This window comes from Lachancea lanzarotensis, scaffold LALA0S03 (genome assembly GCF_000938715.1).
Source record: "Lachancea lanzarotensis genome assembly LALA0, scaffold LALA0S03, whole genome shotgun sequence".
NCBI classification, from domain to species: Eukaryota; Fungi; Ascomycota; class Saccharomycetes; order Saccharomycetales; family Saccharomycetaceae; genus Lachancea; species Lachancea lanzarotensis.
This window is the reverse complement of record NW_019212881.1, coordinates 241551-259434: the sequence shown is the minus strand read 5'-3', so window position 1 is coordinate 259434 and position 17884 is coordinate 241551. Positions and strand designations below refer to the sequence as shown.

Genomic DNA, 17884 nt, shown 5'->3' with positions numbered 1-17884 from the left:
TGGAAGTGTCAGTTTGTACATATCTAAGGTAACGAAGGACGCAAGACATCTAGCATACTACAAAAAGTCGCCACTAGATTGTACAATCTGTGTCGATCTTTTGGCATCGAGGAACAACAATTTGGCCTCGTTGACATCCGCTTGTGTGATTTCTGAGCGGCCGGAGGTCTTTGCTAATATACCACATGGTGATAGTAGCTGCAATGCATAACGAAGTGAGGTTTGAGACCCCATGGTGGCAAGCAAATCTAGTGCTTCGGAGTCTGTCTTGAGGTTTTCAACGGCTGCTCTCCTTTCGATGATCGTGCGGATTTCGTCTCTGGAGTAAGGTAGCGTCCTGACAATGAGCAATCTATCAACCAAATCAGGAGGGATACCGTGAGGCGATACAATATCATCTGTGCCACGAACCGTCGTGAGACCGCGGTTAGATGCCAGTACTACTACCGGGGCGATGGAAGACTCTAGTGCACGGTTTAGATATGTGAAAATCTCAATGTCTAGCATGTTGACTTCATCAATGAACAAAACACCAGGGATGAGCTCTGCAACACCTTGGTCTATGTACTTTGCCACCACGCGGTTAACTTCGTGTCTCAGTTTTTCAGTAATTTCTGTTTTCTTGGGTTTCAATAATTGGCCCATCATCGACACCACATCTTGACCACCTTGGGGACGGGCGTTTGCCACATCCAGATCATGTAGCGTCACATCTTGCACAATTTCTTTCTTTTTGTGAACTTCACCTTTGGGCAATGGAACATATTCCTCGGCTTCCAAATCGAACTCTGTGGCGTATGCATCTGAACGCCCCACACGCTTCACAGCACCTGTGTTAGCCTCGATGTATACGACGTCACCAACACTGACGTTTTCGCGCTCGATACTTTCGTAAACCGTAGGATCCAATCGCAGTGTTTTCGTTCCCTTAGCAGATTTCAAACCCACAATAACGTGAGCGATGGTTTTCCCGTAGCCTCCCAGTGGATTTTCAGCGGCCTGAGGGGCCAACTCTGTTACCTCACCCTCATAAACTTCTTTGGTCTCTTTGATCCTCAAACCAATGGCTCTTCTGAAATTTTCCATAAGTGCTTCTGTTTTTTTAACTTCAACTGAGTAAAGTTCGGATCCTACTAGAGGGCAAAAAGGCACCTTGGGTCCTAGTTCTTGCGAGATTGCTAACGCCAATGCGGTTTTACCAGTTGATGGCCCCCCTGCGAGTAAGATGGCTTTTCCGGACATTTTCTTAACTTTAATCAGGTCTACAACGACCCCACAAGCCTCCCGAGCCTCCACCTGTCCCACGAAGCCACCTTCTACAGGTTTAGCCACACCTTGGGCATCCAAACCGAGTCCTTTGATATGTGTGTGTGCCGCAGTGCGGGTGGAGCCTTGATTTCCAGCACCAGATTCTTTTACTTCACTTACCTGGACCATAGCTAACGATTGAGAGCTCGAATTAAAAATCGAAAAAAAGCTACCTGCACAGAATGAAATGACCTTTTTGAATCAAGTCTAACTTCGATTGATTTGATTATCTTTGCGTTCGAAAACTTCAGTTTTATATAATCGAAATCAGATTTTGAGTCAGAAGATGTGTGTCTCTTCTTAAATTGTTCTTCCAATATTAAAATTTTAAAAAAGTGTTGATGTCACTTTGTACTAAAGGTTTTCTGATTCTAACTTTTGGGAACTTTGAAGACCATTCTAATGAGTCAGGACAAGCCTAAAACAAGACAAACTTGGTCGCTGCTTCTTTTCAAAGCAGCCTTTAGTGGTGGAATCTAGAGAAGGAAACTAATATCTTTTCACTTTCAAATTTGTGAAACGGGTGTTATTCCCTACTTCGCATTTGAGATCCAGTTTCTTTACACAAGCCGCCATTTTTTGCTCAGATTCTGTCTTTCCCGCTTTTTTTTCGGCCTAAGAAAGGAAAATAACACTTTTAGGTGGGGATATCAGCCAATCACACCTTTACATACAAATCCACCGAACTTTTTGCATTCCTAGGGAACTCCAGGATCAGAAAGCTACATTCATTTGACGATGGAAAATTCGCCTGAAAATTTGCTGCGAGAAAGAACAATGCGGCACGCCAGCGTTAAGGGACCTGCTGGAAAACAAACCGACGTTCATCTTAAATCTTCGTCTTCATCTTATCAGCCCGTTACACCTCCATCAACGGTCAAGAAAACGGCGCGAAAAGAGAATGTGCTTGACGTGCCAAAGCCGATAAAACTGTTACCGGCGCTGCGAAAGTGCTCCTCGAAAACACGCAAACCACGGCTGAAATACCGACCTCAGCCCAATTCAGTTTTCGATTTATCCCTTTACATCTCTGGTGAACGGCACTCTTCGCAGTGCAGTGAACCTAATGCAGAGTTTTTGCGCTACGCTTTGCAACACAGCAAAAGAACGGTGGTAATAGCGGGCGCAGGAGTATCCACGGACGCTGGAATCCCCGATTTTCGTTCATCTGAAGGCCTGTTTTCCACGCTGAAAGGTCCTGGCGTAAGTTCAGGCAAAGATCTTTTCGATTACAACGTTGTGTATTCCAATGCGGAAATGGGTCTTCGGTTCAACCGGTTAATCGCAGGTTTACATGAGAAATGCCTCCAGGTTTCGCCAACGCGATTCCACAACTTTCTGAATTCTATGGCACAAGAGGGACGCTTACGTCGTTTGTACACCCAAAATATCGATGCTTTAGAGGATCAAACTACACATCTGCATTCGAAGATCCCGCTAGAGAAGCCATTCCCCGCCACAATCCAGCTCCATGGAAGCATCAAACACATGTCCTGCAACAAGTGCTCAAAAATTTACGGACTTGACCCAAGCCTTTTCAAGCTACATGAGCACCACGTTGATCGTGAAGTAGTACCGCTTTGTCCTCAGTGTTCTGAATTCGAAGCTGTACGTGTCGTTGCCGGCTTGCGTTCTCAGGGCGTTGGCAAACTACGGCCACGAGTCGTCCTATACAATGAAACACATCCCGAAGGTGAAACTATTGGCAATGTGGTGACAAACGATCTCAAGAACAAGCCTGATTGTTTGATCATAGTTGGTACCACGCTCAAAATCCCAGGCGTGCGGTCGATGTGCAAACAATTCGCTCGCAGTGTGCACGATGCCCGTGGTATCGTGGTGTGGATTAACACTGAGTTACCCGCTAAAAGTATTGAAGATTTCGTTGAATGCATCGATATAATCATCGTGGGTGATTGCCAGATGGTCTCAGAATTGTTGGAACAGGAATAAAGAAATAGAGAGCTTTCTATAAAATCGTCATTAGCATCGCATCTGCTTAACCTCATGCTACCATTGTATATTACTAATACAAGCCCTAAACACTAAAGAACTGAAACCACTCAAGTAACTTCTATGCTTACATGTCTTCAAGTTCAATCTGGTCGTTGGGTTCCTTTGGTTCCTGACCTTCAGCCCATTGAGTCACATCATCTACGTAACTCAAAATGGCCGATACGCTATCTGGGTTTTTGGCCTCCAGAGGCAAGAATTGAACCATGCCAAAATCGTCAACCAAATTGGCGATGGTCTTGTTCAGTTTTTGAAATTTCGGATTCCAAGTCTCGTTCGTCGAGTCTAACAACAATGTGGGGTCTGGATTCAAATACCTTTTCAATCTCTTTTTGCTGTATTCGTCTTTGATCACATCGATCTTACTCAAAATGTTGATATGCGGAAGCTCCAAGAGAATCATAGCAGACATTGCACTCAGGGCTCCGCTGAAGAACTTTGATGAGTCTATGACAAATGATGCTTCCAGAAGGTATGCAGCGCATAAACTGAAATTCAGCTGTGTTTGCAAATGACGGGCTATAGCAGGCAGTACCGGGATATGAGTGTACAGCTCTATTTGTCCCGGACAATCGAAAATGAGGTATTCATCGTTATAATCGCCTAGTTCCTCCTCTAACCAATCCAAATTATTCATCAAATATTCAAAACAGTAAACCAATGAGCCGTTGGGACCTAGATTCAGCTCCTCCATGACATCTTCGAGTGATATCAGGTCTCTGATATCTATTGTGAATTCGTATTCTGTAGCTTCGGCAGCTGGATCCAAATTCACGATATGGGCTCTACGTCCTATCGTTTGCATGTGGGAAATGATAGAAGTGCAAAAGGTACTTTTCCCAGCACCAGCAGGGCCTAAAACGAGTAAACCGACTCTCGACATAGCTTTACAGATACTGGATGATGATTTATCGCTGATTTACAGCAGTTTAGTCCCAGCGATGATCGTTCTTGAATGTCAAAAATTGTTCAAGTAAGTATGAGTACTTCTTTGAAAAATCACGAGTACAAGCTTGCCAAATGACAGTGTGCTTCCAACTACTGAGATGTCGGTGTTCTTTCGTGGGTATTAGATGGTTCTTGCTCTTTGACTCACGATAGGTCACTCCAAGTTCTATCATGGATGTTCATTGAATGCTGCGATGCTAACTTTTAGTTGAAGGTTTTGCGTGCATATGGAACCCTGTTGCTCGGCCAATACGCCAACCATTGACTTTCTGCGGTCGCTGGACTGAGTTGGAAATGCATATAGTTTAGTTTATCAATACCAAAGGAGGTGCAATATCTGGAACCTTTCCGAGTTCGAATCGGTCTGCTTTGAAATAGGTGACAACCTCCTTCGGGAGATCTGTTTCTGAAAGTTGTTCCGCCGGTGGCAGACCTTGAACAAATCCGGTCTGACTGCTGATTCCGGTGGGAAAGGAACCCATATTGTTTGGCAACTGTGTGGGATTCTGTACTGAACTAAATGGGTTTCCTGCCAGTGCGGATGTAAATCCTCCGGACCCCATATTGTTATTCTGGCCGAATCCAAAAGCTTTCGGAGCCTCTGCTGGTTTCTGGCTGGCTTCCAGTGTGTTCGAAGTTCCAAAAGGTGATGACGTAGTTGTGCTGTTGGGTTGATTAGCCATGGAACCAAACGGTGATGCATTTTGCGTATTTTGTATAGAACCGAACGGTGATGAATTTTGGGTATTTTGTATGGACCCAAACTGAGAGCTTCCGCCAGAACCTGTTCCAAACGCTGGTTTTCCAAATGCAGACCCTGAAAAAGGCGATGAAGATGTTTGGGGCCCGGCTGAGCTGGATGGAGCAGCAAACCCACTGCTTCCAAAAGCAGGCCCTTGAGGTGAAGACGTGGAGCCAAAACTTGGTTTCCCAAAGGCTGAGCCCGCAGGATTCGTTGAACCAAAAGCGGGTTGACTAGGTGCTGGGCCTCCCGGCTGGCTACCAAAAGCGCTGGGGTTGGCTCCAAAAGAAGAGGTAGAGGGTTTGCTCCCAAAGGCGCTTGCTCCACCTCCAAATGCCGAAACTCCAGGTTGCGTACCGAAGGAACTAGTCCCAAAAGCAGGCGAGTTGGAACTTTGATTTCCTGAAGAACCAAACTTCGGTTGACCAAACGCCCCACTGGCGCCCGATGACCCAAAAGCAGGTTTACCAAAGGCTCCAGAGGACTGCTGTGTATTTGTTGTAGGTATTCCAAATGGAGTCCCATTCGTCTGTTGACCAAAAGGATTTTGGGTACTACCACCAGTTGCACCAAACAAGTTTGACGCACCTGAGTTGGCTGTTGGAGGTGGGTATGAGTTTCCTGTCAGATCCAATGGCCGGTCTATGAACCCCTTAGCCAACGGTGCTCCAGTTTCAAACGCTTTTTGCGTTGCTAGCTGTAAAAACCTGGCAGCTTTCCTAGTGTCTGCAGCGATGAAATTTCGACAAAACTGTGAATCTGACGCCCGGGCCTGCATCTGTGTTTCATAAGCGGGAACTGAGTTTTGTGCTTGTGCCTGGTAGTACAGAAACCTTGATTCTTCGGGTGACAAGTCTCGATCTTGGATCAAATTCACTGCACACGGCGTGCCCAGACCGTAACTTGACGTCAAAGGCTGAAATTTCAACTCTGAAGCCGAAGCCATGTCATCCTCCACTTCCTTGGCGTATTTACCCAGGTTTGAAGCATTTATGAAGTTCTGATACAGGTCTCCACCGCCATTTTTACCTCCACTACCGTTACCATTGTCGTTCGTATAGACATGCGCAAAATTGCAGTTATTTCCCTTCTTACAACGGCCTTGCTGGAAATACTTGCAGGGAGTCTTGTTTCGGTTGCCAAATGACATCTCAAGCCTGTTCTGAGGCAGCGTTTAAGGACGTTTAGTTGAGCTTTTGAGCCTTAAAGTGCAAGATCAACTGGATGATGATGATGTTGCAATTATAGAAAGTATTCATGAATACACCATCTTGTAGAATACATCAAGAAATATCAACTTTACCAACTTTACAGGCCATTTAGACAAACTTAACCTATTCAATAGGCTCCCGTGAGCTTCCGTTCATCTCTAGTTAAGCTCAGGTCTGTGATTTGGTGTTTTTCCCGAACAATAATGATATGATTTGCATAAACTGCTGCCAAGAGGTTAACTGTCTGTATGTCAGGTATTCCAACGATCACATTCGACTCACGGATTGTCCTAAATGCAAAGAGGTTGTCGATCGGTATGTGGAAATAGACAACGTGCTTTTGTTTATTGATTTGTTACTACTAAAACCTGGAGCTTATCGACATCTGGTGTATAACTCACTGGAGATGGAATTGTCGAAATTTCCTGGAAATCAACACAACGGTGGTTCTGCTTCCAGCCAAACTGGGAGTGACCGCTTAATACAGTCCTTTTTGAATCTCTTTTTCCGTTTAAGGGAGTGGTTTGTGAAATTCGACAAGTTGAACCGTGTTTGGATCATCATAACGGCATTCGAAGTGTATTTGACATGGGTTTCGGAAGAACGACGTTTTCAGACGCAGACCCAGGCCCAAAGCTTAGAAGCTAGAGGCTTGCTGATGTATCAGCTACTTTCTCAAAGTGCATTGGCACAATATCTGTATTTTACCGTCTATTGTGTGGCGGACTTTATGATTTTGCACAATATTGCCTACTTTCTACTTCTGAAGATATTTCGCTGGGGATCCAACGTCCGCTACGCTAAATACGTCATCTCTTACACCATTTTACTTTCCTACGGTGCGAAGATATATCCGATACTAATGCTGATCTGGCCCTATGATACCTTTTTTACCACAAATGTCATCAAAATCGTGGCCAACATTTACATCATAGAGGCTCTCAAGATCGTCACCAATAAAAGCTATTTTGAAATTATCATCCTCTTTTCGCTTGTCTTTTTGGTTCGATCTCTCACTGTGAAGCCTCTGCTTGCATTGCTTGTCACCAGAGGCGATTTCGCTTCGTGTTTCCAATACGCTAAGTCAGAGCTACAACTAATGCATTTAGAGCTGCTTCCTAGCGCCTATTACAATAATCCTTAATGACTATAGATATACTTTTAAGTTTGCTACTAATTGACGAGTGGCCTTTCCAAAGGTGTCACCAAGTATGGGTACTGGTAATTACCATTCCCTGCCACGCTGGAAACCATCGTGTTGTCTCTCTCATTCTCACGAATTGAACTTAAAGCGATGAAGTTGGAGAGCGGTAGATAGTTCTTCTCGAAATCCCAGAGGAAGCTAAGTGTAATTAGTGGTAAAGGTGCCAAGAAGCATGATAAAATCCAACCACCTTGGAATCCAGCCAGGGTGCCTGCCATCGTCAGCTGGAATAGCAACAATCCAAGTATTACTCTTCTGAATATTAAAGGCCAGACTTTTCCTGTGGAATGTGGTAGATGGTCTGTGGCGAACAGCAATTGATACTTGTAGACGTAAAACCCTATTACAAAGTAGGCAAGTCCAGAAGCTAGAATCTTGGTGCTCATCACGCTATAAATGAGCGTCACGATTAAAACGAGAATTGGTTGTGGTAACTGTAGGCCAAAATTAAAGATTGGGGGCTTCATCAATTCCTTTTCTTGTCTCGGGGTCTTGCATTTGATTTTCACAAAGGGGAATCCGAGCAGACTTCCTGCCAGAAGCAGCTTGAAAGGAAACATCCCTATTCCTTGTAAAATAATCAAATCGACATAAAAGAGCGAAAATTCTTTAACAGAGGTAGCCAACTGGTATGCTATTTTAGTGGTATCGCTTAAATAGCCCCAATAATTGGAAGCAGTACCAGCCAAAGTGAACACCAAGAACAGGTTAACAAAAGTATAGAAGAAGTTTTTCGAAACCAATGAAACCTCCTCTTCGCTGTAAGATACCAGGCCTTGCCTAGATGTCAAGAATTCATAAAAATATGGAATACCAATGTTCAAAAGCGTGAACAGATAGGTTGGAAGTAGGCCCGTCACAAGATTTTGGGCCCACTGTTTTTGCTTCAAAAACTTCCCCAGCTGAGGCCAAAATCTTGAAATAGTTTTTAAATTCAGCAATGTAGCAAGGTAGGAAACTGGGATAATGAGGAAGAAGCTGCAGAATCCAATGAAAATAGTTACCGACCACACTTTAGTCAGCCTTTCCTTTCTCGATAAACAAACATTGTCCCATTTAATATCATGAGGTGCGGGCGCAAGTCTTGTAATGAAGTAGTGCACACGGGGATCGAGCACAGCCTGTGCGGCCATCTGGGCATTGGCCACAGAGTCCATAGTAACGAATGCAGTAGGCGTCGCGGGATATGATTTTTTGCGCGCTTCCACGATTTCGTCGTCAATAAACTTGAGCTGTCTTTCCAAATAGTCAATAGCATCCACTTGTTCGCCGAAGAGTCCAAATAATCCAGTTCTAGTCTTTTGTCTACCCTCAAGCTGAATGTGAGAGTAAAGACGATTTGAGTCTGGAGCGTCGTTATCACCTTCACCGATAGATTGAGTATCGGCGTTCTCCAAATTATCTCTTGAAACTTCGCTTCTAAGCCTATAGCTCTCGTCGTAATGCTCGACGTCTCTGAGGGCTTCAGGACACTGTGCGTACTTGAGCTCCAGCTTTTCGAGAATTTTCTTGCGGTAATGGAAAAGGTTGTTCAATGGGCCCCATTCACGACATATACTGATAGACGCTACGCTCCCAATCTCTAGCTCTTCTATTCTAGCTTTCAAAGCTGCTGCGTCTCTGAGTTCCACGGGAATTCCAGTCAGCCTGATAGTTCTGTCTGTTAGAGCGTTCTGTCTCCCCAAGTACCGCTGCCGCGTATCCACCACAACTTTGGTTTGCTCGATCAACAAGTACAGTGAGAGAAATGTGAAGAAGGATGTGAAGATGACGTACATCCACAGATATAGCTCTGCTGTTTCTGGTCCTTGACCTTCACCCAAGCTATCCCTAGGCTCATGATACAACGCATCATTTGTGCCAAAATAGCTTTCTTCGCCTCCATCGTCATATCTGCCAGTAAAGTGATATCTAATGGGTGAAATGAGGCAAACCGAAAACCCGCAACAGATTGCCAAAAGTTTGATGCACATCTTGAAAAACCCTAGGAAAACGTACGCATCCAATCCAGCACTCTCCAAAACTTGGCTGTCGTTGATCTTGTATACCACGGGCACCCATGCAAACAACGAACTATCATCCCAAGTCGGCAGTGAAGTCTGACTTCTTCCCATTCTACTAGCATACAGCTTTGGCATTTTCTTCAAGAGAACGGAAAACATCAAAAAAGCTGATAATCCCAACCCAGAAGCAATCAACAACTGGGTTGTGGCTACTCTCGTCGCAGGTTTTCTAAAATCGGGGCCATCATGATCCACCTGTGACGCCTGAAACTCGTTCAAAAACTGAGTAACATTCCAGAAGAAACTCATCAAGGAGTTGAGATCCTATTCAAGATAAGAGAGCGCTTCAAATTACCGAATCACCTCCGCTTGTGAGCTTTAGTTCAAGGTTCAAGGTTCAACTAGTGATGATGCATCGGATTTCCACTTACCGTCGAAATTCATATGGTATTTTGCTGACCCGGGTAATTCATGTGACAATAGTTTAAGCTCGCCAGTACTGAGCCAAGTTGTGAAGACGGTCGATGACGAGCGGTAGAAGGGCACTGACGCTTGCATTGATGAGATTTTGGAAGTGTATAATTGCCTCTTCCTCTGACATATCAAGACAGAATTTCTCCTTCACTTTTAGCATAGCTCCATCTGGATCAATTTTGATGTCAGGAATATCGGACGGCTTCATGAGCTCGAACAAGTTCAAGATCAAGTTGGCATTTCTGCGTAGGATGGAGTATGCGACAAAGCAGTAGCTGCGAAATTTGTTGTAGTTTTCGGAGTCTGCGCCTCCGAAAGATTCGATGATTTGCGGTGGTAGCTTCATTAAAGGTGGGAACGGTTTTGGATCCTGACCCAAAATGTAACCAAAATCGGCGTGGAAGAAATGGCCATCCGGTGTGACAAGCAAATTATCCAGGTGACGGTCGCCAACACCCAAAATGTAGGTGATCACGCAATAACCGGCACAGGATTTGACAAAATTGTCAATCACGAAATCTTGCACGCCCAAGTCGGTCCCAGAAGAGGGATAGTGAGTTCGCAGATAGGGCAAGATTCCGTGGTGTTTGCTCAAAATACTGGCGAGGGTGTCGTTGGGAATGAATTGGATAGCGCCCTCTTTGGATCCGGTCGCTAGGATTTTGTACGGCGTCAACTTCAAGTCAACGTTCTCATTTTTCAAAAGCTCGTTCATTAAGGAGATGATTTGGACAACAAGTTGGTCTTGCCGCAAATCATCACCAACTTTAAACATGAGAGCGTATTCCGGGCCATGAAGAGTGTTGAAAGCAATCTTTACGGGTGACAAAGAGCTCTTAAAGACTCTACAGTCCTGTAAAATGACGTCAGTGACAGTAAAATCGGGATCCAGTGGTAACTCCACTGGGGCCGATCTCAAGAATGGCCGGAGCTTCGACGTCAAAAGATGCATTAGAAGCTCTACTTTTTTGGGTGTTGTATCTCTCAAGTTCTTTACTTCCAAGCAAAAGCTTTCCAGCATGGATATGAAAAGAGATTGGTGCTTAAGCTTAGCGCGTCTTTCCTTGGGTAAACGACTGACAAAGCTCTCCAAAATATGCGTCAAATACTGGTTACCCTCGGATTCTGACTTCAAGTACCAATAGAAGAAGTTTCCCAAACGTGAATTTATTATCGCGCGCCTGATTAGGAATTCTGCAAGAGGCGATATCAAAACTGAGCTTTGTCCTAACTCTGAATTATTCAGTTCGTTCACGGAATTGCTGCCATTGTTCAATTCGGATATAGGTGAAGTTTGCGCGGCCGCTCCACTTTGAGCAACATTGACAATCGTAAACTCGCTTGCTGATTTGTCTGAAAGCGGCTCGCCGCTTTCGAAACAAACAGCCTGCACCAGCTGCAAAAGATACAGTTCTAATTCGCTATCTGAAGCCTTTTTGAGCCTGTTTACAGCATACGATCGCAGCGATAGATTTCTGTACGCCGATCCTAGAAGTTCAAGGGCATCTTCTATATCTATCTCAGCCCATGCATCTACTAGTTCGAGGACCTCTTTGCGCTCGCTTTCCTCCGTGAGATTGGTTACCTGTAAAAGCTTTGTCAAAGCCTTCTTATTGTTCATTAGATAGTAGCGGTATTTCCACACCAACCCTTTCTCATGAGCTGTCAAGTCGCTACCTGGTGGATACGATATAATGGTGTTCAACGCATCTCGCTTTTTCGCGTCTGGTTTGAGTTCTTTCTCTAAGCTAGTATTAGTACTAGCCCGCTCTAAACGTCTGAACTTCTCTTCTATTGGGTCTGGGTTGAACTGATCAGGATCGTAAAACTTTAAAGTGGAGTCTGCGGCATTGCCAATTGAAATTTTCGCCTGTGGTTCCGGGCGCGAGGTCTGAGTGTCAGTGTTTACATCAAAGTTGTGGTACGTGGGGATGTTTCCTTGAACGTTGCTTGACAGTTTTTCTGCGTATACGACCGGGAGGTCGAATAGCGGGTATTCAATGTTCAGAATAAATGTACCTTGCGGAAGTTTTCTTTTCTTACTGTTCTTGCTCAATTGCTGAAACGTAAGTTCATCTAGCCATGGAACGGCCTTTATCTCGCCCTGTTTAAACTTGTTGATGAGTTGCTGGGTTTCGTTGGTCTCAATTGTGCTACTGTCAGGTTCGTCGTACTTGAACTTTATTGACTCTGAACCTCTTTTCAAAGTTCGACTGTTTTGTTCAAACAGCGGTGTCTCGGTCGAAAAAAATTCCACCTCTTTATCACCGTCAAACTCCCAAAGCACAATGTGTAGCGTGCTGTGCGATGTCAGTTGTTCTAAAGTTATCGGTAGTGTCAGCCAAACGTCCCACTTTCGTAGATTTTTGAAAGGTATGTATGGCGTGTAAACCGGAATTGTGAGATTCCTACGACTTTTCATATCAAAAACCTGTACCGAAACAAACATTTCACTATCTGCTTGTACGTCTGATGTTCTTTGAATCAACGAAGGTTGTGTAAGCTTTTGAGACGCTTTCAATAGAGGTTTAGACCCCTCCAGGGAGTCAATTTTTATTTGCAGCGGTAATGCCACTTCATTAGATACGCAAAAAGTGACGCTCTTGATGGACATCAGACCTCAATGGAAACCGTCAGTTCACCAAAGTCGACCAGATGTTCAGGTCAACTTACTCTTGATTTTCCCTTACATTAGTGATGGTCTAAATATCACCATCTACGCTGTCATCTAGTTGATCCTTCAGTCGTCGAGTGGCTCACTTAAGTACATGACACTGTTAAATCGTTATAAATGCAAGTAGCGTCAGGACAGTGTCATACAGTGAACTCGCTAACGGGTCACATTCTTCTTTTCGTATATTTTACAGTGTATTTACATGGTATTTACAGTCAGAAGGACGTTCTTTCCTAAATATTGTTGTGTTCAGAAAAACTTTTGAGTTATTCTAACCTGGGATTGTGGCCACCGTAGCTCGAGCGAGCACGTCTATCATCGTACCGTCTATTGTCCTTTTTTGAGTCCCAACGACCGCGTGTTTCTTTATAATTTTTGCCACGAGACTCAAACCTATCGCGATTGTTGTATCTGGAATTGCCCTCGCTATCGTCGTACGAATCTCTGCGCCTTGGAGCGCCGCAGTCGAAAATCTCTTCAACAATCCTACCCCTCAGCCCGTATCTCATGCTGGCAGTGTCGCGACTAACCCGAAGCTTTTGAGTAGTGTCAAGTAAACCCTCACCATAAGCGTTGGCTATCTGACGTGCAATCTTGGGCATGCGGAACCCATAGGCCTGTTCGCAATTCTTATAAAACGAGAGCATAGACTCTAGACCCTCGGAGAAAAGGAACTCATCCCGCAAGCAGCTTTGAAATTCTGCGGCGTCACTCTCGCTGGGAATGAAGTCCCGCTGATTGTTGACATTAACGTTTTTTTCGGCGGCCAGAGCGTCCATGAAGGAAAGCTCGTCTTTGAATAGATATATCGAAGCCTTACCTTCCTTCCCACCACGAGCTGTTCTTCCAATGCGGTGAATGTAATTAGAGATCTCAGAAGGAACACCCACTTGGTAGACTTCCTCTACATCGGGGAAATCCATACCACGGGCGCCAACATCTGTACAAACAAAGATACCTTCTTCAGCACGTTTGAAAACTTGTACCATTCTCGTTCTCTTTTTCTGATCCAATTTACCGTGAAATTCGTGTACGGGCAAAGATGGAAACATTCTCTGCAACACATTACTGTAGAATTTCGTAAATTTGACTGTAGGAACAAAAAGAATAGCTTTGAGAGGGGCTTTGCTGTCAAGACGAGCTTTAATGGCCGAAATAGGAGCGTACATGTTATGGGCAAATGTTTCTGAAATCACCAGTGTTTGGTCGATTTTTTCGTGTGCCTCAGGCTCATTTTTGTTCACGGTATCTATGAACAAGCATTGTTCGCGATTCATAATTCCGCCCGCGAGCTTTTGAACATTGTCACCCAAAGTCGCCGAAAACAATAAGGTTCTTATGTGTTCTGGACCTGTTTCATTTAACCCATTGAGAGTACTAGAAATATTGCGTAAATCTTCGTCAAACCCAATTTCCAGTAGTCTGTCGGCTTCGTCAAGGACTTTGAAATCAACATGTTTGAAAAACTGGTTGGAGAATTTCGACAGCACGTCGATGAGACGTCCCGGGGTCGCCACCACAATATTGGGGCGATCTTTGAACATTTTTTTTACTGCAGCCTGGAAGTTACTACCTCCAATCAAGGCAATGGAGCCAAATTTTTTCAAAGCATAGTTATTTTTCTGTAGTTTCAAAATCTCGGAGTCGATCTGCAAAGCCAGATCTCTGGTTGGGGCCACAATAACACATTTGACCATGTAGGGTGATTCCTTCCGAGTCTTGAGTAGATGTTCAAAGATCGGAATGAGGAACGCCAGAGTCTTACCCGTTCCGGTCTTCGCGCGCGCGATAACGTCGTCTTCGGTTTTGAGAATGGGTTTAATGGTTTTCTGCTGCACAGGCGTCAAACTGGCGAAATTCATGCGTTCAACCGCTTTGTGGAGCTCTTTTTGAATGATGCCTTCTTCGTGCAGCGCGTCAAGAGTGATATCCTGTGCGTTTTCCTCCAAAGGCACCTGTACGATGTTGCTGATTCTGGACGACTTCAGTAACGATGCTGCTTCATCAACGGACTCGTCTGATCTTCTACCACGGCGAACATCGCCGCTTTTCCTGTATCCCCCGTCTCTAGAGAAGCCGCCTCTAGAGTTTCTGGAATTTCTGTTCGAATAGTTCCCACTTTTTTCATAATAGCTACGAACTCCGTTACTCGAGCCGTTCCAGCGGCCCGAACTCAAACCGATGCTTGCTACCGCAATTCTAGAGCCTCGCGAGGCCATTTTTCGTGCAAGCCACGCATTTCGCGGCACAAGTGTGGTAATCATTCGCTTCCTTCTTTGATAGATTTCAAAGTCTGAGGAAGTCCAAAAAGCGTTCTCAGCGAGTAATTTGTATCCCTAAGATACTTCTAAACTACTTTTGAAGCCTCAAAATGTCACAAACAGTCCCGCTATGCTATGAACCTGTCTCTTTTGTTCACTTCTTGGCTCATCGCATCTCATCTCATCACCTCTCTTTATATATAGACAATTTTTCAAATTATCACCAGATCGATCACTTGTAACGAAGGGCCAAATTATTGGAAAATAAGAAACTTGGACGATCAAGATACACAGCACATGTGGGTGAATGTAAAAAGTTGTAAAATTACTCATAATATAGCTTGTTTACGGGCTGTAAAGCATTGATTGAAGGCATTTCAACACATTGAGCGCTTTTGGTGCGTGGGCTGTAGAGAAAAGCTTCGAAAACGCTTCGAAAACGCTTCAAAAACGCTTGAATAACGCTTGAAAGAAGCGTCTTGAAATAGCTCTTTTTTTTTTATTGTCATTCGACAATGTCTGAAAGCCCGATCCCGCAGCTCGTAAATATCTCGCATGCTCTGCAGTCTTCGTTCGTGCAGAAGCTGCGTTCTGAGGTGAAGACGTTCAACGAAACAGAAAAACTGACGGATGTGCAAACGCAGCAGATCGACAAGTACATCACGTCTCTGGAAACGGCGTTTGCCGAGTTCACACACGACAACGAGCATATCGAACGTAGGGACGCCCAGGTCACAGCCGTAGACGTGCAGCTATACAAAGGACTCAAGACCATGTACGCAGATTATTTGTCACAACTTGTAAAACTCAAGCAGCGCAGCGTTAGCCAGGAAGAACACGTTGGCGGTGACCGTCCCGTGGACTACGTGTGTGACGAATTGCCTTATAAACAGCCCAGTGAGCGAAAATCATACGTTGACAAACTTTTAAGGCAGCCAGAAACAACACAGATCGGTAAGAACGATCGTTTGCTTGCCGGGATCGCCAGCTTGGCAGTCCTCGACTCCACCGTGAAGGAAAACACCCAAGTATATGCCGATTTGCTGCTTAAAGTCGGGTATTCCGCTGAGGAGGTTGATAAAAACATGCCCCACTACGGAAACGGCACGAGCACAAAGGTCAATGAGCCCAAAGTTACAGAGGCTATCCAACCTGCCACACCTGCAGTCGCCAAAAAGAAAATATCTTTTTCAAAGTATTTGAAAAAGGGTGATGGTAACGACGCTGCTGCTGCTGCCAAGCGTCCCTTAGAGGATGACAATGGCAGTAGTGATCAAACCGATACAAAACGAACAAAGACCACAATTTCAGTAACGGATCCGGTCTTACCATCTATCCTAAAATCACAGACAAATGCAAAGAAACGCAACCCAATACGATTTGTCAGTGATGAGAAGCTCCTGACGGTCTATGGTGACGAACTCCCAACGAACGGATTGGTTGTGTCACCCAGCAAGCTAAAAAAAGTTCTCAAGCCATTCAAAGATGGCGAACCTCGAGAAATCACCTATTCTGCATGGAACAACCAGAAAGTACGAGAGCTCTCATTCCCCAAACCTCCTTCAGATTCAGATATAGTAGACACGTTAGGAGGACTAGTACCGTGCGAGTCGCGCGTACCACTGGGCTATCGATTGAATTTCACCACATTTAGTAAGTCATTAGCAAAAACTCCTACAGATCCCACGGATATCGATAGCACAGATCCAAGTTTATCACAGAAGCCTTTAATTGTCAGGGCCTTTGGCAAAAATGTTCTGCTCTTACAAAAAGATCGTGGCGGAATACCATACAAGAGAGTGCCTGAAGTTCATGTTAATGAATACCCCATAAGGCCAATATCATCATAAATTAGCCAGGCGTGAAAGAGACATATGTAACATTAAAAACCGAAATTTAGTCCTTTGTTTGTTTGTTTGTCTTTTTGTTTATTGAGATACTCTTGACGCTGCACAGCAACGCCATGTTAAGAAGATGCAAATGACATTATAGTTATGAGATGTAAACAGCAATGGCATAGTGAAAAAACGTTGAGGTTTCAAGCTACATGGAACGCAGATGTTTAATCATTACAACGGCGAGACCGCTCACAAAGGCAAAGGGTGGGAAATATTCTAGAATTGTGCGAATCCATGACGGTTTGATTTTACCAATTAGAGACTGGACTCGCCCATAAAGAAGCACTGGAGTGCTATCATTTTCCAAGACATAATCTGCACGTTGCGTTCTTTCTTCTTGGGTCATTTGAGCCTTGATGCGATTCTCTGCTTCTTCAATCGATATTTGAGGGTTTCGAGACCGTATTCTTTCAATTTGGGTTTCTTTTTTGCACACCACCGTCACAGTGATCCCGCAAAACTTGTCCAGTCCGCTTTCGAAAAGTAGAGGAACGTCCAAGACGCACATTTTCTTGCCCTTAACATATGAAATCAAAATTTGCCTTAAAATTTCAAATCGCACAGCAGGATGAGTGATTCCGTTCAGGACTTTTAAATCGGAATGGTTCGCAAATACATGTTTTCCAAGTGCAGGCCGATTCAAAGAGCCGTCTTCAAGAATAAGGTCTGGAACTTTGTCACGAAAATAGTGGACCACACGATTGTAAGCATCACGGTGAGGCTCCACTATTTCTCTCGCAACTTTGTCAGCGTCGATAATAGGTATGTGGTAACTCTTTTCGAGCCTCTCTGAGACGGTTGATTTCCCGCAGGCGATGCCTCCAGTCAACCCGATTACAAGCATTTTTTTTTTTCAACCAAAAGAACAGAAGGGATGTAAAATGTGGTTCTTACCACAGTTGATTGAGCTTGAAGACAGCGAAATAACGGCAAATTCAGAACCCGGATGCATCTTTAGTCAGTTGTGTCAGTGGTTTTAACGTGTAGAAAGGCCAATTTAGAATTCCTTCATAGATCACGTGACTATCTTATTCGGATCTCTCGAAAGAAGTTGACCAACATCAAGCCCTGTACAGCATTATATGAGGTCACAAATATAGATTTATGATTCAAGTAGTCCCTTCTGGGCTGGGTTCGAGGTTAAAACT

General features: G+C 44.4%; 10 protein-coding genes across 10 annotated transcripts; 3 read left to right on the top strand and 7 right to left on the bottom strand.

Annotated features, from left to right (window-relative positions):
- Positions 1 to 57: 57 nt before the first annotated feature.
- RVB1 (LALA0S03e02960g1_1) lies at positions 58 to 1437 on the bottom strand (the record flags this gene model as incomplete). Its single annotated transcript, XM_022773176.1, has 1 exon — positions 58 to 1437. One exon carries the CDS (start codon positions 1435 to 1437, stop codon positions 58 to 60), a length of 1380 nt encoding a protein of 459 aa, XP_022627676.1.
- A 609-nt stretch (positions 1438 to 2046) lies between these two features.
- Positions 2047 to 3261, top strand: HST4 (LALA0S03e02938g1_1; the record flags this gene model as incomplete). Its single annotated transcript, XM_022773175.1, has 1 exon — positions 2047 to 3261. The coding sequence occupies one exon, from the start codon at positions 2047 to 2049 to the stop codon at positions 3259 to 3261; it is 1215 nt and encodes a 404-aa protein (XP_022627675.1).
- Positions 3262 to 3388: 127 nt separating this feature from the next.
- GPN3 (LALA0S03e02916g1_1) lies at positions 3389 to 4204 on the bottom strand (the record flags this gene model as incomplete). Its single annotated transcript, XM_022773174.1, has 1 exon — positions 3389 to 4204. The coding sequence occupies one exon, from the start codon at positions 4202 to 4204 to the stop codon at positions 3389 to 3391; it is 816 nt and encodes a 271-aa protein (XP_022627674.1).
- Positions 4205 to 4574: 370 nt separating this feature from the next.
- NUP42 (LALA0S03e02894g1_1) lies at positions 4575 to 6161 on the bottom strand (the record flags this gene model as incomplete). The annotated part of the gene is made up of 1 exon (XM_022773173.1): positions 4575 to 6161. The coding sequence occupies one exon, from the start codon at positions 6159 to 6161 to the stop codon at positions 4575 to 4577; it is 1587 nt and encodes a 528-aa protein (XP_022627673.1).
- Positions 6162 to 6430: 269 nt separating this feature from the next.
- ARV1 (LALA0S03e02872g1_1) lies at positions 6431 to 7366 on the top strand (the record flags this gene model as incomplete). The annotated part of the gene is made up of 1 exon (XM_022773172.1): positions 6431 to 7366. One exon carries the CDS (start codon positions 6431 to 6433, stop codon positions 7364 to 7366), a length of 936 nt encoding a protein of 311 aa, XP_022627672.1.
- A 29-nt stretch (positions 7367 to 7395) lies between these two features.
- CSC1 (LALA0S03e02850g1_1) lies at positions 7396 to 9738 on the bottom strand (the record flags this gene model as incomplete). Its single annotated transcript, XM_022773171.1, has 1 exon — positions 7396 to 9738. The coding sequence occupies one exon, from the start codon at positions 9736 to 9738 to the stop codon at positions 7396 to 7398; it is 2343 nt and encodes a 780-aa protein (XP_022627671.1).
- A 175-nt stretch (positions 9739 to 9913) lies between these two features.
- VPS34 (LALA0S03e02828g1_1) lies at positions 9914 to 12517 on the bottom strand (the record flags this gene model as incomplete). The annotated part of the gene is made up of 1 exon (XM_022773170.1): positions 9914 to 12517. One exon carries the CDS (start codon positions 12515 to 12517, stop codon positions 9914 to 9916), a length of 2604 nt encoding a protein of 867 aa, XP_022627670.1.
- Positions 12518 to 12843: 326 nt separating this feature from the next.
- MSS116 (LALA0S03e02806g1_1) lies at positions 12844 to 14841 on the bottom strand (the record flags this gene model as incomplete). Its single annotated transcript, XM_022773169.1, has 1 exon — positions 12844 to 14841. The coding sequence occupies one exon, from the start codon at positions 14839 to 14841 to the stop codon at positions 12844 to 12846; it is 1998 nt and encodes a 665-aa protein (XP_022627669.1).
- Positions 14842 to 15353: 512 nt separating this feature from the next.
- Positions 15354 to 16688, top strand: REF2 (LALA0S03e02784g1_1; the record flags this gene model as incomplete). The annotated part of the gene is made up of 1 exon (XM_022773168.1): positions 15354 to 16688. The coding sequence occupies one exon, from the start codon at positions 15354 to 15356 to the stop codon at positions 16686 to 16688; it is 1335 nt and encodes a 444-aa protein (XP_022627668.1).
- Positions 16689 to 16881: 193 nt separating this feature from the next.
- CAB5 (LALA0S03e02762g1_1) lies at positions 16882 to 17580 on the bottom strand (the record flags this gene model as incomplete). The annotated part of the gene is made up of 1 exon (XM_022773167.1): positions 16882 to 17580. One exon carries the CDS (start codon positions 17578 to 17580, stop codon positions 16882 to 16884), a length of 699 nt encoding a protein of 232 aa, XP_022627667.1.
- Between the last annotated feature and the right edge of the window lie 304 nt (positions 17581 to 17884).